This window comes from Kogia breviceps, chromosome 3 (genome assembly GCF_026419965.1).
Source record: "Kogia breviceps isolate mKogBre1 chromosome 3, mKogBre1 haplotype 1, whole genome shotgun sequence".
Taxonomy (NCBI): domain Eukaryota; kingdom Metazoa; phylum Chordata; class Mammalia; order Artiodactyla; family Physeteridae; genus Kogia; species Kogia breviceps.
Window position 1 is genome coordinate 136,910,338 of NC_081312.1, and position 26,298 is coordinate 136,936,635.

Here is a 26,298-nt window from a genome sequence, read left to right on the forward strand (position 1 = left end):
GGATGTGAAGTAACTAGACTTTTCCTACTCTACTGGTGGGAATGTAAAACAGTGTAACCACTTTGGAAAACAGTTTGGCAGTTTTTTAAGAAGTTAAACATAACATAACTTCCATATGACCACCCTTCATACGACCGAGCCATTCTACTTCTAGGTATTTCTATATAAGAAATAAAAGCACATAGCCATAGGGACTTCCCTGGCGGTCCAGTGATTAAGACTCTGAGCTTCCACTTCAGGGGGAACACCTCCCACCCCACCCCACCCCCGCATGCCAAGTGGCCGAAAAAAAAAAAGCACAGAGCCTTATAAAAACTTATACGTGAATGTTCATAGTAGCTTTATTTGTAATAACCAAAACCTGGAAACAACCCAAATGTTCAGCAAGAGGTGAATGGTAAACAGATTGTTGCATGTCCATGAAATTGATTGCTACTCAGCAACAAAAATGGATCTATTAAGTTATACAATGACATGGATGAATCTCAAAATAATTATGCTGACTGAAAGAAGACAAAAAAAAGAGTATATATTGTATGACTCCACTTATATAATATTCTGGAAAATGCAAACTAATCTACAGCGACTGAAAGCAATTCAGTGGTTCCCTGGGATAAGGGTCAGGGAGGAGCTGGAGAGATTAAGAAGGGGCTGGAGGAAACCTCTGTGGGTGATATGTTCATTATCTTGAATGTGATGATGGTTTCACAAATATATACCTATGTCAAAGCTCATCAAATTGCACACTTTACATAGGTGCAGTTTATTATATGCCAATTACACCTCAATCTGTTCAAAACCTGATTAAAAGGATGTATATATGATATGGTATCTCTGCTAACTATGGGACCCCAGACACATTGGTAAGCTTTTCTGAGACTTAAGTGTCTTTTTCTGTAAAAGGTTAGAAAGTACCAGAGGGCTTCCCTGGTGGCGCAGTGGTTAAGAATCCACCTGCCAATGCAGGGGACACAGGTTCGATCCCTGGTCCAGGAAGATCCCAGGTGCCATTGGAGCAACTAAGCCCGTGTACCACAACTACTGAGCCTGTGAGCCACATCTACTGAGCCCGCATGCCACAACTACTGAAGCCTGCTTGCCTAGAGCCCGTGTGCTCCGCAACAAGAGAAACCACCGCAATGAGAAGCCTGCTCACCGCAATGAAGAGTAGCCCCCACTCGCTGCAAGAGAAAGCTTTCGTGCATCAACGAAGACCCAACCCAGCTAAAAAATAAATTAATTAAATAAATAATTTTTTTAAAAAAAGAAAGTACCAGAACCTGTAAGTGCTAGTTTAAGCCAAAAAGGGACTTCATTGGAAGGAAGTTTCAGAAAGTGACAGAGCCCTGCAGGGTCCCTGGAAGCGTTCTCTGTTCATCCCTCGTCTTTGCTTTCCTGATCACAGCTTTCCCTGTTTCCCCATCTACGTGGTCGGATAGGAAAGCTACCAGCTTCTGAGTTTTGCATGGTACAGGTTTAATTACTCAGAGAGATGCTGAATTGTCTCCCTGTCAATCCTAAGTCCATGTGTAAATCCTTAGGGAAAGACCTTACTGGTGCACTTGGGTTAAGGATTCCACCATGCACCAACCAGTGTGGTCAGAGGGCAGGGCCACATAGTATGAACCTGGCTGGTCTTGCATCCTACAGATGGAGGACAGGACAAGTGCTAGGAAAGTGCTTGGTGAACAGACAACAAGACAACTGTCAGGAGATACTACCAAGATACTGGCCAGAATTCAGGAGATCTGCCCTCTCCTGTGCTCATAATTGTGCCTCTAGATGGGGGCAGCACTTCCAGTTGGGCAATCTGGGAAGGCTTTGTGGAAGAGGTGCCACTGGTATCAGGCCTGTGAGAAAAGTTATGCCCTGCATTCGTGAAGCTTACTAAGTGCTTTCATACCCTCTTTTTAGAGTCTAGACCCATCCTCTCAACTTCTCCTCTAGGGTTAACATTATTATACACCCCTTTGCACATGGGGAAACTGCCTACTGGGGACGTTGAGTGACTTGCTCAAGTTCACACAGCTTGGCAGGGCAAGCTCCAGGGTTTTGACCCCAGAGCCCTGACTTGTTCCCTATCCAAGGATGATGACAACGAGGCAGGGGAGGGGCAGTCGGTCTGTGAGTGTTCAGCAGGGACTGAAGAAGGAGAGAAGCTCAGGTAGCATCTTCGAGCTCCTGTGCCTGCTGTCCTCCAGAAGATGCCCCACCCCCACCCTGGCTCCGGATACCCAGAGACCACCTTTGTTTGTGCTGCAGACTCTCAGATCACAGTTTCCACTCCAGACCACTCTCTTGACTCCTAGTCCTGCAGCTCTAACAGGACTCAAAATGGGAATTCATTAGAGTCCTGCAGAATGTTAAAGAAACCTCAGGACCCATCTCAACAACCTGACAAGAACAACACCAATAATAAAATTCACATATATGGCTGCTACCATCTACACACACAGGCCTTAAGCTGAGTGTGTTACACGTGGTAGTGTGTTTCATCTTCACATATACTATGACCATCCTCATTTTACAACTTGGGGAAACTGAGGTTCAGACAGTTTATTCCTTGTCCCAGGTCCCATAGCTGGTAAGTGGTGATCCAAGTCTATCTGGTGACAAATGAATTATCATCATCCTGCAAAATTGTTTCCTCTTCTCAGCCTGCCCCTTTCTACCAGCAGTACCACCAAACCCTCAGGTCTGGTGAGACTCTGCCATTTCCTTTACCTTCTATGTCTCAGGACAACCAGCAACCCTGAGAGAGCTGGAAGCTCAGGCAGCAAGCTGGCAGGTGGTCCGCACTGACAGGGTGGGAGGGAGAGGGGAGCTTGGCTGTTTCATCTGCTAACCACAGATTTAATGTTGCTACAAATTTTTAAATTTCAACTTTGTGTGTGTGTGTGTGTGTGTGTGTGTGTGTGTGTGTGTGTGTGTGTGTGTGTGTGTGTGGTACGCGGGCCTCTCACTGTTGTGGCCTCTCCCATTGCGGAGCACAGGCTCCGGATGCGCAGGCTCAGCGGCCATGGCTCGCGGGCCCAGCCGCTCCGCGGCATGTGGGATCTTCCCAGACCGGGGCGTGAACCCGCATCCCCTGCATCGGCAGGCGGACTCTCAACCACTGCGCCACCAGGGAAGCCCTAAATTTCAACTTTTTAAGAGTTAAATTTAATTGCCACATTGTAAACCCTGGAGGTTAAGAGCAAGGAATCTGAGGTGAGAGACACTTGGTTCTAGCTCAGTCCTGGCTTCCCTACTTTCTTGCTCTGTGATCTTGGGACAACTTCTGAACCTATCTGAACCGTAGCTTCCCTATCTGGAAAAGACATAGTCACTCCACCCTCGTGGGTTAAAATGTTGTAAGGGGAACTGGTTCTGGTAGAGATGGACAAGGCTCAGGGCACACCTGCTCTACCACACTGACTCCATCCAGACCTCGAGCTGAAGCTAGTTTACTTCAAAACGTTAATAAACAGAGAAGCAAACTAATAAATACCTTGACAGATGATTAAATCTTTTTGCCCGCTGCTTAAGTTTATTTATTTGTCTGAAATGTTCTTCCAGGAAGTCCATGTGTGATCCTGCGGGAGCCCCCAGACCCACAGCAACCTCACAGTGAGTAGAATGGAGCTAAACCACTCTCTTCTCCCCAGCCCCACTTCTTCCTGAGCCTTTCACATGCTAATGCACTTCGTGAACCTCCCAGAGACTGTTGGGGGTGGAAGGAGAGCAATGGAGCCTCCCAGACTTTCTGAAAGCACTTACCAACATCTCTCCTCTGAGAAGGCAGCCACTGCCTGCCTTTAACCTCGGGCAGTCTTTTCCCTAATCTCTCCCTAGCTCCAGCCTTCCATTTCCAATTGCCTGAGAGACAAATATCCTACCAAATCCAACTTTCTTTTTTTTTTTTAATAAATTTTTATTTATTTTTGGCTGCATTGGGTGTTTGTTGCTGTGCGTGGGCTTTCTCTAGTTGCGGCGAGTGAGGGCTACTCTTCGTTGCGGTGCACAGGCTTCATTGTGGTGGCTGCTCTTGTTGAGGAGCATGGGCTCTAGACATGTGGGCTTCAGTAGTTGTGGCACGTGGGCTCAGTAGTTGTGGCTTGCAGGCTCTAGAGCACAGGCTCAGTAGTTGTGGTGCACGGGCTTAGTTGCTCCGCAGCATGTGGGATCTTCCAGGACCAGGGCTCGAACCCGTGTGCCCTGCATTGGCAGGTGGATTCTTAACCACTGTGCCACCAGGGAAGCTCCAAATCCAACTCTCTTCTGTGTCCTGCCACCAGCGCCCTCCGCCCACATGTCCCCCTTCCAGTGTTACTGTCCCCCACCATTCCCCTCCCACAAAGCTTGGGGAGGCCCAGTGCTTGCCCCTTTCTCCACCCCTAAGGCCCTGCAGTTGTCACCTCCTAATTACCCTTGGTCTAGCTCCCACCAGGCAGGGCCCGAACCACCTGTGGACCCAATTCTCCTTCTTGCTTTGCTCCTGAGAGAGTTCCTCTCTATTTACCTGACACTCCAGCCAAAGCAGGCCCTGCACACCCTGAGTTTTCCCACACCCATGTCCTTCCCTCTGCCAGGAATGCCCCTAACTACCCATCTTCAGGGTCTGGCTCCAGTGCAAGGCCTCCCAGGGACCTTCTCAGCTGACCTGGCTGAAGGCTGCAAGTGGCCTCTCATTCCTCTTGGGCGTAGTTCTTTGTACTTGAGGCTATTTCATCACTGGTGGGGTCCAATGTACTCTGTTTTTTTTGTTTGTTTGTTTGTTTGTTTAGGTTTAGTTGATGTATAATATTATATAAGTTTCAGGTGTACAACATAATGGCTCACAATTTTCCAATGTAGTCTTTGGTATGCAGTAGGTGCCCATAAATGTCTGTAGTTGGAAAGAATGAGTCTAATCCAACTCCTTCATTTTACAGTAGAGGCACAGAGCTGTGCTTGACCCACCATCGCCACCAGGAGACAGGACTAAGGGGGTCGACTGCAGGGCTCCGTCCCAAGGTAGGCTTTTTCTGCCATTGAGTTGGGAAGGAACTCCTCCAGCGACCAAGTGGGCACATTTTGGGGTGGAAGACAACCATCGAGAGCTCACACTACAGATTCTAGCAGAGAGGTTGGGTGGCCTCTTGTCAGCCAACCCCTCAACTACTGTCCCAGACCGTAGTATCCATCCCAGAAGTCCCTGGTTCCCACTCTACCTCTCAGACCCACCCGCCGCCCTGGCGTTCCCTGACCTGGTCACTGAGGCAGAAGAGGCCTTAGGGATTATCCATCCAGGAGGCCCACAAAGGCCTCAGAAAGTCCTTAACGCCTTCCCCCCCCACAACTGTGTGCACAACTCTGTATCTGAGTATGTGTAGATTTCTGGAGCAAACATCCAGAGATACCACCTGAGACTTAAAGGGGGTCCAAGACCCAAATGAGATACAGAACAATGATCTGTTGAGCCTCTCATTATAAATGTGTTAATACACTTAAGGCTCTTACAACTGTATCTGGCACTTTTTAAGTGCTCTCTAAGGCATGGGTTGGCCCAAAGCCTGCTTTTGTAAATAAAGCTTTATTGGAACACAGCCAAACCATGTTTTTGCATTGTCTATGGTTGCTTCCCTACCACAGCTACCAGGGCAGAATTGGGTTGCTGCCACACAGGTGTTAACTATATGGCCTACAAAGCTCTTTAAGGGTTGGCTACTATTATGATGATGATTATACTTATGAAAAACAGCAGGTCCCAAGCCATACAATTAGTAATCTGGGGTCTGAATCTATGTCTCTGTTCAAGGATTCTGTAACACACCTTTCTGCCCCTCTCTTTCACTCACTTTAACACACAGTGTTCATTCATTCATTCATTCAGCAAGGTTCAGGGAGCCCCTGCTGTGTTCTTCAGGCTGAGCTACTGGGGGCACAGGAGCGGGAGAGAAGCTGACCTTATGGCATTGCAGAATGACCTCAGTCTGCCTCCAGGGCCCTAAGTGATTAGCCCTGGGTACCTTTGCCACCTCATTTGCTCCAGTCCATTGGCCTTCTTCTTGTCTGTCAAATATACACATTTTCTTCCTACCTCAGGACCTTTGCATATGCTGGTTTACCTGGCTCTTTCCTGTCATTTAGGTCCCAGCTCAGATATCACCACCCAGTTAAGACTCCTGGACCCAAGTCACTGTTTATCCTTACAGGGCACTTACCACCATGTGAAATACTTTTCTCTGGGCCTCAGTTGCCTCCTGTGTAAAACTATGTAAGGTAGAATGTGAGAGTTGGATGAGAAGCCCCTAATCTTTCGGTCTGAACATTCTGTGATTTGAAAGCACTTGCCAGGGGCCTGACATTGGTAGGTTTGGTGGGGAATAGGTTATATTTGACTGTGAGCCTCAATCCCAGCCCAGGCTCTGGGGATTGATGGAGAAGTCTCTACTGAGGGATGAGAGAGGAAGAGGCAGGGCAGTAGGAGGAGGGGAGACCCAGAATCGGGCAAGCAGGGATGGCTCTGAGAGCTGCAGGCCAGGGCCAGGGAGGAAGTGTCCCCAAAAGGGAGGCAGACAAAGAAGGAGCAACTCCACCAGAGGAGTGGGATTGGGGTTGTGAGGAGGACTTCTTTCACTTTTTAACAAACAAGCTTCAGAGTTGTTTGAAATTCGTGTAACAAGTATGCATTATTTTTGCAACTGGAAAAATTAAAAGGTACATGCCCTTTGACCCAGCAATTCCACTTGTAGGAATTTCTTCACAGAAAGAGGCATGTGTGAAATAACCCATGTAGAAGGTGATTCACAGCAGCCTTGGTTTTTTTTTTTTTTCATTTTATTATTTTGTTTTTAATTTTTATCAGAGTATAGTTGCTTTACAATATCGTGTTAGTTTCTACCATACAGCAAAGTGAATCAGCTATACGTATACATACATCCCCTCTTTTTTGGATTTCCTTCCCGTTTAGGTCACCACAGAGCATTGAGTAGAGTTCCCTGAGCTATATACAGTAGATTCTCCAATGGTTCATTTTAGTTTTTAGGTTTGCCTGATCAGAGGATGTCCCTCTGCTGGCTTGACTTTTCTTCCCAGCAGCACCAAACTTTCAATCTTCCACACCTTCGAAGCAGGTATTTGTCCTGGTCTGTGCCTTTAGTACTTACAACAGACTTAAGTGGTGCATGATATGCACAAGGTTTAGATTCCCTCATCCTGCCAGTAACTCATAACCAGGACAAAACTAAGCTATCTACATCCTTTAGTTTGCCTTCTAGACCACCAGTATCATATTTCGAGTTGGCACTTTCATTCTCTGTACCATCTGGGGCACCGTTTTTCAACTAAATATATCGTGTTAATCCCTTGACCTAGGCCTCTCATGTGACCTTTTATTGGAAGTCGGGGGTGGGCAGGGAATGCTTAACAAACCAGAATGTCTGAGTTCTCATCATAGTGCAAAACGAAAGGCCTTTCTTGTCAATTTAACCTGAGGTTTTTTGGGGATTTACAAAACATATTAGGTCCATCAGGCAGGTTAGTAGTTTCCTTTCCAGCCTCACAGTCCCAAAGCCTCCATTTTGGCCCATTAATCCAGCAGGAATCCTATTCATCAATCATTGCTCTCGCATGCATATCTAAAAAAGGCTGGACCAAAGCGCTCCTGGCCGTCTTTCCAGTACTTTTTCAGGACACTTGACCCCTCAGGCCTGTTTCTAAGTGGGATAAGGCTACAGCAGACTTCCAATTAGTCTTTCACAAGACACACACAGGGAGCAGCCTTGTTTGAAACAGCAAAAGACTGGAAACAATCTAAATGTCCATCAAAGGGGGACAGGCTTGACAAATCAGGGTACATCCACAACATGGAAGAGTATAGAGACATTAAAAAGAACATAGCAGGACTTCCCTGGTGGTCCAGTGGTTAAGAATCCATCTTCCAATGCAAGGGACTCGGGTTTGATCCCTGGTCAAGGAAATAAGATCCCACATGCCACGGGGCAACTAAGCCCCCGCACCTCAACTACTGAGCCCCCATGCTCTGGAGCCCGAGTGCCACAACTAGAGAGAAGCCGGAGCACTGCAACAAAGAGCCTGCGATGCAACGAAAGATCCTGCATGCTGCAACGAAGATCACGCATGTTGCAACTAAGACTCAACACAGCCAAATAAATAAATAAAGACTCAGTCAAGGAAAAAAAAAAGAACACAGCAAGTCTGCTAAGTGCAGATGTTGAATAATCTCCACGATCTCTGCCAAGTGAAGGAAACAAGGTACAGGACAATATATACAGGGTGCTACCATTTATATGAAAAACTATACACACAAATGTTTATAAATGCTCAGAATATCTTCTGGAACTAGTACCAATTGTTAAGGGATGGGGTTGGGGTTAATATTTAATATTCTTTTTATAAAATTGAGGTAAAATCCACATAACGTGAATCATTTTAACCATTTAAAAGTATACCATTCAGGACTTCCCTGGTGGCGCAGTGGTTAAGAATCCATCTGCCAATAGGGGACACAGTTTCGAGCCCTGGTCTGGGAAGATCCCACATGCCACGGAGCAACTAAGCCTGTGTGCCACCACAACTACTGAGCCTGCGTTCTAGAGCCCACGAGCCACAACTACTGAGCCCGCATGCCACAACTACTGAAGCCCACGTGCCTAGAGCCCATGCTCTACAACAAGAGAAGCCACCACAATGAGCAGCCCGCACACTGCAACGACGAGTAGCCCCCATCCGCCGCAACTAGAGAAAGCCCACGCGCAGCAACTAAGACCCAACGCAGCCAAAAATAAATAAATAAATTTTTTTTAAAGTATACCATTCAGTACATTAGCAGTGTTGTTCAGTCATCACCTGGATTTAGTTCCACAACATTTTCATCGCCCCAAAAAGAAACCCCTGTACCCATTAGCAGTCACTTCCCATCTCCCCACCCCTAGCTCCTGGCAACCACTAATCTGCTTTCTATCTCCAAGGATTTGCCGATTCTGGGTATTTCATAAAGATGGAATCAAATAATATGTGAGCTTTTGTGTCTGGCTTTTTTCACTTAGCATGTTTTTGCAGTTTATCCATGTCCATACTTTCTATGGATTTTTTTTTTCTTTTCTTTTTGGTACGCGGGCCTCTCACTGTTGTGGCCTCTCCCGTTGCGGAGCACAGGCTCCGGACGCGCAGGCTCAGCTGTCATGGCTTACGGACCCGGCCGCTCCGCGGCATGTGGGATCCTCCTGGACCGGGGCATGAACCCGTGTCCCCTGCATCGGCAGGCAGACTCTCAACCACTGTGCCACCAGGGAAGCCCCTTTCTATGGATTTTTAAAAAATACTTATTTATTTGGCCGCGCCGGCTCTTAATTGTGGCACGTGGGATCTTCATTGCGGCATGCAGGATCTTTCGTTGTGGCATGCGGACTCTTAGTTGTGGCATGTGGGATCTAGTTCCCTGACCAGGGATCGAACCCAGGCCCCCTGCACTGGGAACACGGAGTCTTAGCCACTGGACCACCAGGGAAGTCCCTCTATGGATTTTTATATTCCATTGTATGGATGTAGCATTTTGTTTATCCATTCATCAGCTGATGGACATTTGGGTTGTCTCCACTTTTTGGCTCTTGTGAATAGTGCTGCTATGAACACTCTTGTACAGGTTTTTGTTTGAATACTTGTTTTCAGTTCTTTTTGGGTACATATCCAGGAGTGGAATTGCTGAGTCATATGGTAGTTCCGTGCTTAACTTTTTTAAGCATTGCAAAACTGTTTCCAACATTCTTTTGCACCTGGGACTTCCATGGGTGGTCCAGTGGGTAAGACTGTGCTCCCAATGCAGGGGGTCTGGGTTCAATCCCTGGTCAGGGAACTAGATCCCACATGCCGCAACTAAGATCCGGCACAACCAAAAAAAAAAAAAAAGATTCTTTGCACCTTGTGAATTTTAAACTATGAACACCATGTGCAAATATTAGCTCTTCCTAAGAAAAAGAAAAAGAAAAAAATGAAGGTGGACATTCATGGAAAAAAAATAAAGCATACAGTAAATGCAAGGGATTACGGTTGGATAAGAAATTAGCAAATATAGGGACTTCCCTGGGGGTTCAGTGGTTAAGAATCCACCTGCCAATAGGGGACACAGGTTCAAGCCCTGGTCCGGGAAGATCCCACAGGCCATGGAGCAACTAAGCCCGTGAGCCACAACTACTGAGCCTGCCCTCTAGAGCCCGTGAGCCACAACTACTGAGCCTGTGTGCCACAGCTACTGAAGCCAGCACACCTAAAGCCTGTGCTCCGCAACAAGAGAAGCCACCGCAATGAGAAGCCCACGCACCGCAACAAAGAGTAGCCCCCGCTCGCTGCAAATAGAGAAAGCCTGGGCAGCAACAAAGACCCAAAGCAGCCAAAAAATAAATATAATTAATTAATTTTAAAAATTAGTAAATATCTAACTAGATGATTCCTGGAAGAAAACTGCATTTTGGACCTCAATTCAGATTTAAATCCTTTGTTTCATTCCATTTGTAGGAGTTGAATATAGGGAGAGCTGGGTTCAATCAAATCCCAGTCCTGTCTGTTACAGCAGTGCATTATTGTACAGGTTACTTAACCTCTCTGCACCTCAAATGTAAAATACGGAAAAATCATCTCCTTAGCCAGCTATGAAAGGTAAATGAGCTCAGTGACATGTTACGCTCAGCCTGTGCCTGGCACACTGGCACATGGTTGGCAGCCTAGGTTAGCAGCTTTACACTAGCAGGCTGGGGGAGTCACCCTCTTCTCTGCTGGGATCACTGTTCTCTGCAGCCCTTTTCACATAAGCTGCTCTGGTTCCCCACATGCTCAAGGAACTCCTGGACGCCTGGACCTGCTGAGCAAAGTCCCCCTCCTATAATATTTTACCACCCCTAATGCCAATCAGTCCAGAAGAGAGGCCAGCCAGGGTGTGAGGGTACAGGAACCAGGACCAGATGCTGGGAAAGGGGCCTGCTATCTGTAAGGACTGCCCTAGGGCAGGAAGCACTGCTTGCTCTATGGAGCTATGGAACCCAGGGCCAAATGCAGGGAGGAGTTGGGTGGAGGCACAGGGAGACAGATTTGGGTTTAAATGGAAGAACAACTTAAACTTTTAACTGACAGGACACAATGCCAAGCACCGTGTTAAGCACTGTTGTGTGATTCCACACAAGCTATCCCCATTTCACAGATGAGGAAATTGAAGCTCAGAGTCCTTAGTCACTTTACCCAAAGTCACAAAAATAAAGTGCAGCAAGGTTTGAATCTAGGCCTGTCTCAGTCTAGAATATGGCAGCTTAGCCTCTGTGCTAAGAGGTCAATGGCCAAGTATTGGACAAATGCTAATTATCACTAGTCATTATCTGATAACGATACTGCTGTAAGTAGAGCTATAGCTAGCTGTAGCAGTGGAATGAGCAGTTTGGGGGTGGGGGTGCTTCTCCCCAAATTCGGGGAGAGGCTGGATTAGCTTTTGGTGGAGATTCAAGTGTTTGATGCAGGGGGTTGGATTCTGGTACTGGGATTCTAGCTGCTGGGGTACAAGGAGATTCCCAAGGTCTGCCTTCAGAGATATGGATGTAGGTGTTTTCAGATGGGCCCCAGGAATCTGTCTTTTTCAAAAGATAATTTTGGTCTGTAGCCAAGTGTGAGGTCCACTGGCTTGGATTGACCTCTAGGGCCCCTTCTAACACAGATTCTGTGATCTGCATGCCCTAACGCCCACCTTGGGGGAAGCACACCCTGGGGGAAGCACTCCTTCGGGTTAGGCATGTCGCCGTTTCCCCCCAGCTGCCTCCTTAAATCCCTAAGGCCTTAGAGAGAGTGACTACACCTGTACCCCTCCTCTTTTGAACAATAAGCTTTTTGGAAGGCAAAGAAGACTGTTAAGATGGAGGCCACAGGAGCCTCACTGCCACCTTCAGTGGTGAGGGTAGAGCCAGCTCATATTCCTTCCTCACCCTGCTCCACCCCACTCCATTTAAAGCCCCAGTCCCCAAAAGACTGTCACTTGCCCCACTGGACCCCGGTCAAGTGCAACCGTTCCTGCCTTCAGCCCCTTGGTCTTTCTCGGAAACTCTGCCCTGTGGGACCAACTTCCCGGCCATGCCAGGCAATTCTGCAGTTTGTCTGGCTTGGAGAGCCCTCTCCCAGGCTCTGGGAGACCAGCAACTCAGGCAGGGAAACAGGCCAGAGAGCCATTCTCAATGACCTTTGGCTCCCTGGGAAGGACTCAAAACCAGTAAAAGTTTAGCAAGTGCCATTTAATCGTTGCCAGAACTTAAAACTCTTGTTTTCTTCTTTTTTTAAACACATAGACTTTCTGGGGAATAAAAGATCATTTGAGGACTCCATATGAAAAGATCTTTGATTAATTTTGTTTTTTCTTAGAAAGAAAATTTCCAAGCCACTTGCTTGTAAAATTCCATAGAAAGTATGAAATGAACTCAGTACCTTGTGTGTGACCTCAGGTGAGTTGATTTCAGCTGCTGAACTTCAGTTTCCTCATCTGCAAAGGCCACTGGCCCAATGGTTGGGTAGGACCTGGCAGTGGGGCAGGGTCTTTGGCTGCTGAGAGGGATGTGTAAGTTGGGAGCCTAGAGTCCAGACCAGAAAACTCTGGCCTGCCCAGACACCCCTCATGGGTTTCTGACCACTGTCAGAAACAATCTTCTGCTTCCCTTTCAGGTTCCTGGTATCCTATGCTCTCTCCCATGTTGGGAGAGGGGAAATGCAGTCATTGACATGTTAGTATAAAAATACTTCTCTCAGAGCTCTTTCCATGGAAACCCAAGCCTTTCATTCATTCAATATTATTTACTGAACCCCCTCTTACCAGGACGTGGGCCAGGCATAAGAAGATTCAAAGATGAAAAAAGACACCATCCCTGACCTGAGGGTCCTCCCCTCGTTTTCTTTCAGCCATGTGGGGACAGAAGAAATAACATCTTTGGGGAGGGGGCATCGAGGGGGAGACATTACCTCTTGGGAAGATTGGAAATGAAGTTCTTGGTTCTATTCCTTTGCTGATTTTATAATCACCCCTCCAGCTGCTCTAGAGCTTTGAGGCCATGCGAGAACTCTGAGTGCCAGGATCTCACTCAACACTTGCAAAAACCTAGGTAACTTGTGAAAGCCTGAAAGGAATCTCTAGTTTTACTATGAGAAAACAAAGCCTTAGAGAGATTAAACTACCTGCCCATGGTCATACAGGTTGCCAGGGTCACCTGGACTCAAACCCAGATATTCTGGCACAGCTATTTTAGAAACACTGTTTGCCTTGGATTTGAACCTGCGAATTTGGTTAACTATGTGGTCCAGAGTAAGGAAGGCAAAAGGAGAGGAGAGAGCTCAGGAACTCTGGACTGAAATGACCCAGTCTCTGATTCTGACCTGCAACCACTCTGACCTTGACCTTCAAACTAGAAGTAGGGCCACAGGCAATAATCACAACCATCAAGAGCTTACCATGAGCTCTTATATAACACACCCCTGAAGTTGTGTGCTAGTATTCCCATTTTAGAGATTAACTGATAATCTCACAACAGGGCTGTTCCATGCTTTCCCCACCATCCATGCCATCCACCAGTAGCTAGGCGAGTTCCCCTAGTTCTTCTGAGCCTGTTTTCTAATCTATAATTAGGGATAGCAAGAACAATGGATTACAGGAGAAGGCATATTACCTGCCTGGGGCAGGAAGGAGTAGGTACTTTATTAATGCCAGCATCCTGCCCCCTTCCCTTCCTGAAATCTCTTGCACTCAAGTGCAGCTTAAACCTTATGTGCCAAGAAAATACAACTCAGATACACACCAGCCTTTGGGCCTCAAGGTCACCCTATCTACCTGCCTTTTTGTTGCCCAGACTTTCCTGATGGTGGGGGACCCAGGTTAGAATGGGGGGCCTGCCCTGAAGTAGCCAGGCACACCCTCAGGATTCTGGGTCCCAGGGTAGCATTTCTTAGGAGTGAAGCCATCTGACTCTTTTCCTTACCCCAAGAATGAAACATCAAAGGATAATTTATCAATCTGTACAGGAAATCAAAGAGAAAGGGCCACAGGCACCAGATAACCCAGAGGCCCCAGGAGTGGTTCACTGAACACCTGCAAATGCCCCCCACTCATCAAGCTCTTTGCTGGAGGCTAGGGGGCTACAGAGATTGAGGGGTGAGGCTGTGTTCACTAGCAGGGTTTGTGGACATGTCTCAGAGTCAGAGATTTTCCTATCTGGTAGCTGAGACTTCAAGACAAGGTATTTCCAGGCTCAAGAGAACATAGAGAAGGCACTCTGAGAGCATTCTAGAAAGGGAGTGGGTGTCTGGGAAGGGGGCGGTTCCCGGCAAAGGGAACAGATATGTCAGAAACTCAGAGGTGACATGGAGCCTGGCTCTGGGGGTAGGGGGTGACACTGAAGAGGCTGCTAGAGGCTGGGTTACTAGGTCACAGTCGGGCAGTCCAGTGGTTAGGATTCTGTGCTTTCACTGGCGGTCCAGTGATTAGGATTCTGCGCTTTCACTGCCGAGGGCACGGGTTCAATCCCTGGTTGGGGAACTAAGATCCCACAAGCCACGTGGTGCAGCCAGGAAGAAGAAAAGAAAAAAAAAAAGTACAGGAAGGAATAAGACAGTTGCTGCCTTCAAAGTGCTTAGGGCTCGTCACATACAGGAAGCTTTCCGAGGCATTAAGCATCCTGAAATAAGGTGTTTCTTATGAAGGCAAAAAAGAAAAATAATGCAAATGCCTAACAATAAGACATAAGTTGAATTACGGCACATCTAATGGGGGTTAGGCAATCATTAAAATTTATGACTCGAGAACTTAAAAAGAAATGTTCATGATAGATTTAAGAAAATAAAAGGACTATTTAAACTGTATGGCAATTTTGTTTTGTAAAATATGCACAGGGCTTCCTTGGTGGCACAGTGGTTGAGAGTCTGCCTGCCGATGCAGGGGACACGGGTTTGTGCCCCGGTCTGGGAAGATCCCACATGCTGCGGAGTGGCTGGGCCCGTGAGCCATGGCCGCTGAGCCTGTGCTCCGCAACGAGAGAGTCCACAACAGTGAGAGGCACATGTACAGCCAAAAAAAAAAAAAAATGCACAGACAAAAAGACTAGGAGGAAATATTAATAACCTTGCTCTCTACATGGTAGATTATTTTCTAAACTATTTTACAATCTTCCAAATATTCAACAATAAGCATGAATTGCTATATCATCAGAATAGCAATAAATATCAGCTTCATGTACGGAAAAATACAGTGATGGGAGTCAACTGTGGACAATGCATTATTTGTCACCACTTTTTTTTTAAAAGCACTTTATTTATTTATTTATCTGCATGAGGTTTCATTGCGACATGTGGGATCTTTTTTTTTTTTAAGTTGCCGCATATGAACTCTTAGTTGCAGCATGTGGGATCTAGTTCCCTGACCAGGGATCAAACACAGGCCACCTGCACTGGGACTGTGGAGTCTTAGCCACTGGACAAGCAGGGAAATCCCTATTTGTCACCTCTTTGGGCCTCAGCTTCTTCATCTATAAAATGTAGACCTGAAGGACAAGATGAGAAATCCTTCCTCTTTGAAAAATTCAAACTAACTTCTAGAGGATACTGGAGTTTTGAAAATGGGCCAGGCTACTCCTCCTGGAACAAGGACTGAAGCAGAATCTTGAGGGAAGGGAGTATTTGGATTGATATGGGGGGGAGGGTCAGAAGGAGGAGGTAAAGGAGGAAGAACATTGCTTGGCCATAGTTGGAGACACATCTAATGGGAATATCTATACTAGGGGAAGGGAGAAGGGGTGGGGAAAAGAGCCAGACTGGACAGAGGCCTGTGCAGGATGGTCGGAATATCTGGGGGTTCACAGGTTGGCTCTATCTGGAGGTGCCAGAGGCGAGAAGTACCTAGAAAGCTCTGGGTAAAGTGAAGCACCATTATTCATGGCAATGCCCGATTCCTATAGGAAGCAGTTTCCCTTATATTAGGGCCTGAACAGAGTGTTGGCAGTGGAGGTAGTGGGAAGCCAGGGTGTTCCTGGCCTTGCCACAACACACAGTGGTTGCTCAACAATTATTTACTAGATGAATGTCATTGGAAAAGATATTGCTTACCTATAGACCTCAATTTACTCATCTGTGAAATGGCAGGTTAGGAAAGATTATAATTGGGGAGACTTAGTCACAGGAACAGCGTATACTTCCATACTCCATACTCCTGTAGGGTAGTGCCGGCTCCATTTAGAGGTAGGCACACTGGGGCTCTGAAGGGTTGAGTCACTTGTCCAAGGTCTGGGGTCCTAACTGGTTCATGACTGCAAACCTAGCTTATCTCACTCCACCGATGCTGTGCGTCGCTTCCAACCTTAAAATCCAGGTGCCACTATCAGGTTTGGCAGGGAAAGTCAGAACAGGAACCAGGCGCAAGGTGACAGATCAAACCCGGAGACGCCTGGTTCTGGGCGGGGTCCCGCAGGACTCCACTCACCTCTCAGCAGTGTCTTTCCCAGTCCCGACAGAGCCTCTGGCCAGGATGCCCCAGGGCTCGAGGGCGCGGACCGGGGCGCTGGGGAGGAGCCCAGTCCTCGAGCAGCTCCGCGGGGCTCAGAGCTGCTGCGCTTTAAGCACGACCCGACGTGGGCGCGGGCTTTTACAAGGTGGCGTCAGGGGCCGGTCCCAGTCGGCGCGGGTTTTCAAAAGTCTGAGGAAAACCCAACACGGGACCACGCCCTTGAGACCCGCGGAGGGGAGTCACCACAGCCCCGCCCAAACCTCGGGCTCTGAAGAGGAGGAGGGGAAAAGGGATGTGTGTGTGTGTGTGTGTGTGTGTGTGTGTCTTTAAGCCGAGGGAGGAGAGGACCCCAGGGGTGTGTGTGTGTGTGTGTCTTTAAGCCGAGGGAGGAGAGGACCCCAGAAGCTGGGGGTGGAGGGCACGAATGAAACCTTCTCGGTCATTCGAGGTGCACGCCCTCCCCCCACGCCCCCAGGGGCTAATAACCATTTGGATCCCCAAGACTCGTCTCCCCGCCCAGGGGAATTTGAGATCTAAGTCCCACCCTCTGGGCTGAAAGCGTGAGGCCAGAGAGGGGAAGTGATTTCCTCAAGGTCACGCAGCAAACGGCGCCCAGCAGAGGCCGAAGCCCACGTGTCCGGCTCGCCTCGGCCATCAACCCCAGAACCGAGCCCCCAACAGCCCTACGCTGGGAGGGAGGAAGCAGAGGGTGGGACGGGGACTGGATGTCTGGATTTGGGGGTGAAATTGCGCCGGACACCCTATAACCCCAGATCAAAGTACAAAGGGGAGACTCCTTCCTGAAGCCGACCACTCAGGAGTCCCGCTTCGGGCGCCCCCTCGCGTGGGGCTGCCGGGGTGGGAATGATGAGGGACGAGGGAGCGCGGGGGTGCTCAGCACCCAGTCCCACCTCCGGCGGGCTGGGACGGCGCGGTGAGCGCGGCCCCTTTAAGAAAGTTCGTTGGGTGAGTTCATCAAAGTTTAAAAACTCTCGGTGGAGAAGGGAAAGGGGAAAGAGAGAGGGAGAGAAAGGACTAGGGAGAGAAGGGAAAAGCTCCGCCGGAGACTGGCGCGCCGCGGCCCGGGCCGGGGCGAGCCCGCAGCGGGCGGCGAGGATTGGCTGCGCGTTCCCCCGGAGACCGCGGAGAGGGAGGGGGAGGGGGGCTGGCTGGGCCCCAGCTGAGGCCGGTTCCGGCCCCCGCCCCCCGCCGCCGCCCGGCGCCCGCCCCCTCCCCCGGCGCCCGCCCCCCGCCGCCGCCGCCGCCGCCGCCGCGGGCGCACTCGCCGGTCGCAGTGAAAAGGCGGAGGCGGCGGCCGCTCCGGCTCGGCTCCGGTTCCCAGTGCCTCCCCCGCCGCACCCCCTCCCCGCCTCCTGCACCCGCCAAACTTGATGTGACCCCAGCCCGACGCTGCGGCTGCCCCTCTCACCGCCCCGCGCGCTCCCCACCGCCACCCAGCCCCTCACTCCCGGAGCGCACCGCTCACCTCGCCCCTTCCCACCTCCTCGCCGGGGCCGGGCGCCGCGCTAGCCCTCCGCGTTCCCTTCCCCTAGCCACCCCCACCCCACCCCCCGCACCATGAGCAACCTGAAGCCGGACGGCGAGCACGGCACCAGCACGGGCACCGGCACGGGCTCGGGCTCCAGCGGCACCCTGGAGGAGGAGGTGGGTCTGCGCCCCCGGGACTTGTTGGGTGAAGTACACGCGGAGGTGGGCGGGGGACGGGGCGCGCGGGGCTCCGCGCGCGATCTGGCAATCGCTCCCGGCGCCTTTCCGCCGTTGCCCTTCGGCCGGGGAGGAGCGGCCCGTGTCCGGCGGGCGGGGGCGTGCGGCCTGGACTACCCCGCCGGGCGGGTATTGTCTCCCCGCCCTCCCAGGCTCGGGGCCGGCCGTGCGCCGGCGGCCGTCAGTGCGTCCCGCGGTGGGCGAGCTGCGCCGTGTCCGCCCCACGCCTGCTGCCCGCGCGTCTTTCGTTCTCCACTCTCCGCCCGGCTCGCTGCCCTCTTCCGAGGCGCTCCTCCCGCGTGGCCGGGACTCCCGCCTCGGCTGGGAGGAACTGAGCGGGATAAGCACGGCGGGCGGGCGGCACCCACACTCCCTTGTACTTTCCTCCCTGACCCCTCCCCGTGACCTTGGAGGCCTGGGCCGGCCGCGCGGCACCTTGGTTCGCTAGAGTTGTAGTCATGGGGGTAGACGGCTTTCTTCACGGCCCCAGAGCTTGGGCTTTGGCAAAGATGTCAGCTGACTGAGTTGGGAAGGAGATGCCTAAAGACACTCAGTTCCCAGTTCTCGTCTCTCGGGTTTTGCCCTGGCAGCCAAGCCAGGACCCCAAAGCTGGCCCTAGTGGGATTCTGCTAGGAATGTCCACCGGCCATGTGCTAAGAGGAGGGAGTCTGGGGCGGCTTCGTGCAATCACCAACAGCTGGGTGGTTAATTGGATGTGGCAAAATCCGGGAGGGTGTGTGTGTGGGGGGTGGATATAGCCTTAAGGCTATCAGTGAATGGAGACCAGAAGCTCGGCCCGCAGAGACAAAAACTGGTGTGGAAAGGGGGCAGCCTTCGCAGCTCTCTCTCTGAAGGGGCCTCTGCTGTGTCACTCTAGGGCCAAGAGACCCTAGACCCTTCCTGCCGCGCCCTGGCATGCTCTTGCCCAGGAAACCAAGGGCCAGTTATCCACCCTGAGCTCCCTTCCCCTTGGTCTGGGGGAGAAACCGCAGAGCCCCTGATGGGAGCTGGCGTTGCTGCCTCACTCCTATCCAGTGGCGGGTGCCCGCCCGCCGTGCTATAGGTTTGGTGCAGAATGGCGGCACTGGCCCACGGCTGGGCTGGGCTCCTCACTGTGGGAGGGATGGTGGGAGGGTCACACTGCCAGTTCCCACTCTTAGCAATTCAGAGGCCTGCTGCCAGCCCCAGTCCACCAATGGCATGACAGCTTGAGGATCTAGGTCTAGATCCTGCTTTCTGTGGGGAAGGAAAGGAGGAATCTACAACCCTTCACTCTGAAGAGTGGCAAAGGAAGGCCTGACATATGTCCACGAGTGTGGTGTGGGCTCTAGTGGGCTGGGGTTCTTTTGGCTCCTTAAGTCCTTGTCTTTCTTGGACCTTGATGCTGACAGGCCCTTGGCTTTGGGGACCCCATCCTGACTCTACGTGGTTGTTCAGAATCTCCCCTGAGAGTTGGGGGGGTGGCTGACAGGGTTGCTAGTGTGTGTGTGGTCTCTGCTGAAATTGAGAGAGGGAAGCCCTCTCCTGTGAAGCTGGGCAAGGACCCTGAACCACTTCTGCTAGAGGGTTGACTTCAGCAGGGACTTACCTCGTGGAAGAGACCCTCAGACCCACCCGTTTGAAATGGGAAGGGTGAACCACGTGGCCAGTCTAAAGTCTTGGAGGAATCGTTTGAGGTATTGTTCACTTTTTTCTAAGTAGCTTTTTGAGAGAGAGGGCAGAATCATCAAGAAGTGGAATCCCTGCTCTCCCTCCTTGTGGGCAGAGGTGGGCTACAGCCCTGTAGTGTTTCAGGGAGTTCAGTGCAACTGATGCTGGGGAGGGTGGGGAGCACGGGCTCCTGTTTAACAGAGGTCTAAGACTAAGGGCCCCAGTGATCTCTTGGAGCCCAGCGTCTGCTCTGGTCAGGTAAGCACAAGAATCGGCCCCTTCTCCTCATTAGCTTTCTGAACAGTGAGCCAAGAGCTCTTCAGCCAGGGTTCCATCTTGGATTGGTGGTTTGAGCAAGAACTAGACTTATTCTCTTTAGCTTAGATGCCCCCTAGGTAGGCAGTTCTACAACCCCCAAGAGCCACCATTGGGGAAATCCGCATTAGCAGTGATGATTTACTCATGGTTGACCCAGGCTGGCTCTTGGAGATTAGCTAAAGCAAACCTAGGAAGCCAAGGAAGAAGTTAGAGGTCAGCCCTCCCTGCGATGTGGCTGAGCAGGAGGTGGTTAGACCTGTAGGGATAGAAAAGGCATTCCAAGAAGAGGGAATAGCATGTATAAAAGTGGGGGTGGGGCTTCCCTGGTGGTGCAGTGGTTGAGAATCTGCCTGCCGATGCAGGGGCCATGGGTTCGTGCCCCGGTCCGGGAAGATCCCACATGCCGTGGAGCGGCTAGGCCCGTGAGCCATGGCTGCTGAGCCTGCGCGTCCGGAGCCTGTGCTCCGCAACGGGAGAGGCCACAACAGTGAGAGGCCCGTGTACCACAAAAAAAAAAAAAAAAGTGGGCGGTGGATTGTGGAGCCACATGGCTTGTTTGGGTGACTACCAGGAATTTGCTATGTTGCAGTAATATTGGAGGCCACGTTATGAACAGCCTGAGATCATGCAGGTTTGGGAGGAAACTGGTATTATTCTGCTACTTGAGAAGAAGGTGTGTTAGAAGCTTTGAAAACTTCTAACCCTTTAACCCTTTGAAAGCTAAGGAGGGCAGCAAGGAGTTAAGGGGAACAGCTATGTGTCCCTTTCAATCTAGAGGCCATACCCCCCTACCCCGAGGTTCATCTTAGCTGGTGCCTGAGCTCCAGAAGGTGAGGCAGTACAGCACCCGAGCCCTGCTCAGGGCAGGCTTGCCTCTGGTGTTGCCCAATCCCAGATTCAAGCATCTCCTGTCTTAGTGATTCTTGAGAGTTGGCTGGAGAGTTACAGTGTTTCTGGGGAAGGGTATATGTGTTTTGAAAGAATATTTTATTTTGAAAATGGAGACATATTTTAATACAAGGCAGTGTTAAGTTACAGTAATGACTCGTTGGGGGCCCCCTGAGAGGAGGGTGGTGTTTGGAATCTTGGGGTGGGGAGTGGGGATCAAGTTTCTAAGAGTTAAAGAAGTTTTATGCCAACCTAATGGTAAGCTCTAGAAAGGCAGGGATTAACGGTAGCTAAGGGAGCTACAGCTTGACCTGAGCATCTTAGCCCCTCACTGCCCTCCGTCCCCATCTTTGCCTGTCCATGGCATCCACTAAAGCTGGGCCAAGATCGCTTCTTGCATGTCTGGTACCCCAGGGTCCATCATGTGTCCTCTAGGGGTCTCTGAGGATCCAGCTAGGCCCCTGGCAGGATGGCCAAGGTTAGCACTCAAATGAGTGAAGGAATTTCAGGGTCCAGTGTGTGACTTGGGCACTGCCCCTTTTCTTTTCTCTGCCATCAAAAATATTTGACAGAATCTGGGACATCTTGGTGCTCTGTCTGCAGACTTTTTTTTGGTATAAGGGAAGGGAGGCATCTATGCTTCTGGGCTTTTACCTGGAAACAAGACCCAAGTAGGTAGATCCAGACAGATTCTGGTAGATCAGACTCCCCTCCTCCCTGGGGGTTGTTGTGGATGTGTCTTCTCTGCTCAAATAACCTAATGGTAAGGCTGTACTACGCGTAGTAAACCCATACATAGTCTTTGTACCAGGCATTGTTTTGAGCATTTTACCGTTTTAACTCATTTAACTTCCACAACAGCACTGTGAAGTACTTATTACTATTTTATAAGTGAGGAAACTGAGACACAGAGAGGTTAAATAGCTTTCATGTAGCTAGTAATTGGGTAGGTTGGGGTGTGGACCCAGAGTTTGCTCTTAACAACATACTATACCCACTGTTCTGTTTTATATTGGGGGTTTGGATGAGACTTGGGGGTGGGGAGGGGAGAGGATCTGCAACTCAAGTTTTTTAGGGCTGAGCTTTAGGTGATGACAGGGTCCCAAGTAGAAGCTCAGGGACTGGCTCCAGGCTAGTTCTCTTTGGGTTGGTGGCATCCTAAGACTGGGTGGTGGGAGCTGTCAGCCCCTGCAGGAGGAGCATTTTATCACAGATAATGTTTAGAATTGTTATTGCGTGGTGATAAAAACCAGAACAAGTGAATTCTCTACAGACAGTACATCCCCCTTGTAGCCTGGGCTGGGGCTGACTGCCTTCACACCCCACCCCCACCCTTGATTCCCTGTTGCTTTGGGCATCTTAACTAAAAAAATGGTACTTACTCTAAAGTGACCGCCTGTCGTTTTGGGGGGCCATTCTCTTGAGTCTCCTTATCTCCTCCTTCCCTGTAAGTGGGCAGCCTGGCTAGTTTGCCCCAGTAAGAACCAACTTCTAAATATCATTCAATGTTTGGACATTCTGATTTCTCATCTCCATCTCTGGGGTGGGGCTAGGGGAGGAGTCTGGCGAGTACTGTAACTAGAGGCAACACATGAACTGTGGGATGCTTTGCTCTGCTTTCATGCTTTCCACCCATTTATCCCACTGGTTCTCCAGACAGTCCTGAGAGGTAGAGGAGAGGAGTCCTCCCACCTGCCCTGAGTGCTAAGCTCCTGGTCCAAGGCCACCCACCTCTGGTTACCCAGAGCTGAGCTAGAGTGCTAGGTTCTGGCAGCACCTGGTGGCCTCCAGCCTCTGCTCAGCCATTGATTTGGGGTAGCAGCAACATTTGATGCCTTGTCAGTTCCTCTGCCATCCCCTGACCACGGCTGCCTCAGAGGGGTCCTCACACCCCAGGCAAAGCTGTGAGGCACTGGGGCAGAGCCCATCTTCCATACTTAAGAAACCATGCTGCTGTGAGGTGGGAACTGCAGACAACCCACGAAGCTTCGTTTGCCGAACCCCATCTACTGCCTGCCCAGGGACCAGCACGGCCTCCTTGCTTTCTGCTTTTTTTCCCTATTCCGTCCTTGGATGGAAAGAATAAGATTACCTGAGGTATGCCAAGGCTAGACAGGTGGCAAGATCGTTGGGTCCTCCATTCCTGAAGAGTCCACTGGTGGATCCATCCATGCCAGGCACCTCCAGAATATAGAAGGAGCTGGTTGCAGTGGGAGGGTCTGCCTTGGCCCATCTGTCATGGCCTTCAGTCATTTACAGCCGACTGAGGAAAGGCTCTTGGTTGTCACAAGTCATCAAGGCCACCTGTATAGTTCTGAACAGGCTTAGGACCCTCAGGGAGAAAGGGCAGGATCTGACCTGGACGAGCCCATGGTATGAGTGTCTGGAGTCCCTACCTCCTTTTTGTGGTTAGCCAACCTACCCCTTCCCAAGTGAGTTTTGGGCTTTAACTGGGAGAGATCAGAAGAAATTACTGGAATAGGACTTGAGACCAGTTTGGGGAACCTTTGTTGTGATCGAGGCTGTGAAGAGCTTCCACCCAGACTGGTCCCTGTTCTTATGTGTAATTGTAGCCATATGCGGGCACAACTTGGGATGGAGGGGTTCTTCTGTGTTGGTGACAAGGGAGCTCCAAACCAGAATCTAGGTCCTAGAAGTAGTTTCCATCCCTGAACAGAGACCCTCTCCCAACAGGAGTGTCCCTTTGGGAAACATCTCTCGTCAGACTTCATCTGCCTCAGTCAGGTGGTGCACAGGTGTGGCGTGCTTGGCGCTTTGTGTTCATGTGCACGGTGCTGTGTGTTCACACTGGATTAACATCATATGGTTTAAGGGTTGGAGGTATTGATTTTGGAGCTAGGGGAAGTGCGTGGGATTCCCGTAGGACAACGCCTTGAATCTATGGGGTAGCATATAGCAGTGGTGACAACTGCAACCTTTGCCAGCCACAAGGGTCAGGCAATAGATTGGCATCGGCTGACCACACAGCAGTAGGAGGGACAGAGGAGGCTGATGGCACAGGAGGGAAGGGAGCCTTGCCCAGAAGCTCAATGCTGGAGACCCTGTGAGCCTCTTTCTTTTTTTTTTTTTAAACATCTTTATTGGAGTATAATTGCTTCACAATGGTGTGTTAGTTTCTGCTGCATAACAAAATGGATCAGCTATACATATACATATATCCCCATATCCCCTCTTGCGTCTCCCTCCCACCCCGCTAGGTGGTCACAAAGCACTGAGCTGATCTCCCTGTGCTATGCGGCTGCTTCCCACTAGCTATGTTTTACATTTGGTAATGTATATATGTCCTTGCCACTCTCTCTTTGTCCCAGCTTGAGCCTGTCTTTCTGAATTGCCTCTGAAAGCCTTGTCCCTGGCTCTGTCTGGAACCAAGTGGAAAGCAGGCCACCCACCCCACCCCCACCCTGCCTCCAGGCAGCGTAGTGGCAAGGAGTCTGCAGAGCACAGTTCACGCTATTTGATTGGGTTCCCTAATGAGGTGTGGCACAGGACTAGCAGCAGGCTTTGACCAGGTGTGTTCCCAAGATGTGAAGCCTTCCCTTCCTGGGGGTAGAAGTAGCTTGGAGTATAAGGTCCGAAGCCTTATTTAATCCAGCTTAGTTCCTCCCACCCCTACACACACACAGGTGGAGCTCTAGGGCACATTGCAGGCCCTAAAGGAAGAGCCCCAACTTCCCAGGCAACTTGGACTTGACCCCCAGCTCTTCCAGTGGCTGGCCAGGCACCTGACTCCTGAGCTGGTTTCCTCAACTGTAAAATGGGCCTGTACCACTCTGCCTGTTACCTCAGAGGCCTGCCAGGCTCACACTCCGATGGTAGGTGTGAAAGAAGTGGAAACTACAAAGTGCTGCCCAGCGTGGGGCCTTAGAGCCAAGCCCTGATACATGTGATTTGGGGCTGGAATTAGCAGGGGCAGGCAAAACACTGTGAAACAGCCCCTAAACCTGGACTTCTCCCTACCAGATCAGACCGTGATGACGTTGGCGGTGTCCTAGGTGGGCACTGCTTGGAGGGAGGCTGGGCGCTGTCCTAGCCTGGGAGCTGAGCCACCCAGAGCTCCTTGGAGGAAACAGGAGGTGCTGGCATTCTGGGAGCATGTGTGTTTGTATCTGCTTGCTGTACTGTCTGGCTGTATCTGCTTGCTCTTTTTCCCTGTGTCCTTGTACAGCCCTTATAAGTCCTGGGTCTGCAGGCCATGTCACCACATTCCATCCACCTCTCGTCAAGTGGCCCCACTGAGAGGGACTTCTTTCCCCCGGGAGGCGTAAGAGTGACCTTCCAGTGCCAAGCCTAAGCACAAGAACCAGGCAGAACCCAATGCTCACCCTGCCCCCTACGTATGTATACAGAAGAAACAGGCCAGGCCGCTGAGATCTCTGCAGAGGTACAGTGACTGGCTCTGAGGTTTCTGTTTGGCAGCTCCAGTATTTCCCCAGCAGAGAGACCCCTCTCAAACCCCAAGGGCCTGGCTTCTGACATCCTGCTTTCTCACCCTCTCAACCTCTACCCCTTCTTTACTGCTTTCTTTGCCATCTTGTGGGCAAAACAAAAGCACTGGAGCTCTGAGCCCATGGAGGACAGTGCCCGAGCATTACTTTGAGACTCCATCAGGTTCTCCCACTTCCCTGGTTTCTTGGAAGGTCAGAGTGTGAAGGGCCCTGAGGCAAGTCCACTCCTCCTCTTTATTGCTGAGGCAGTGGTGAAGGCCACGAAGCCACTTGCCTGGCTGGTGGCAGGGCTGGGACTTCAATCGGGCTCCTTGACAATTGCTTTGAGGTTCTTTTTCTTTTGTTTCTGTGTCTGGTCTATTGTCTGAGCAGGAGGCTGAGCCTGAGTCCTGTGTCTTGGTTCTCAATGACCCTTTTCCCTTTGCAGAAGCCAGAGCCGAACTGGGCGTGATGATGGCTGGTACAAGTTTAAAAAGGACCTTCAGTATCTTTACAGCAGGAAAGCTGCAAGCTTTATATAACGCAGGCTGCAGCTCATAAACGCCCATGGTCTGGCTGGTGGGGTGGTAGTGGGACACTGAGATGGGGTGGCTTGGGCTTCTGTTTGGTCTCAGGGCTTCTTGGGGCTGTGAGGGGCCCTGCTCTACCCCCACCCCTTTCCCGCTGCACAGGGCTGCTCTGGGAGTTGGCAGTCTGTCAGTCTTCCCTTTGACTTCCCTATACCTAACTGTTTAGGACTAGCCATGGGATCATCCGGTA

General features: G+C 50.6%; 1 protein-coding gene and 1 long non-coding RNA gene across 4 annotated transcripts in view; one reads left to right on the forward strand and one right to left on the reverse strand.

Moving 5' to 3' along the window:
- The window catches only part of LOC131753025 (uncharacterized), a 48,844-nt gene extending 30,258 nt beyond the window's left edge, over positions 1–18,586 (reverse strand). The window contains exon 1 of the long non-coding RNA XR_010839785.1: positions 18,080–18,586. This is a non-coding gene — a long non-coding RNA (uncharacterized lncRNA). The remainder of the gene's footprint in view (positions 1–18,079) is intronic.
- The window catches only part of RBPMS2 (RNA binding protein, mRNA processing factor 2), a 47,994-nt gene continuing 39,413 nt past the window's right edge, over positions 17,718–26,298 (forward strand). For 2 of the 3 annotated variants that reach the window (XM_067029652.1, XM_059057818.2), the window contains exon 1: positions 17,756–18,157. In XM_067029652.1, the coding sequence (XP_066885753.1) occupies positions 18,071–18,157 (87 nt within the window). In that variant the 5' untranslated portion in view covers positions 17,756–18,070. Of the gene's footprint in view, positions 18,158–26,298 lie in introns of all 3 variants that reach the window. The other variant, XM_059057817.2, reaches the window with a different exon arrangement.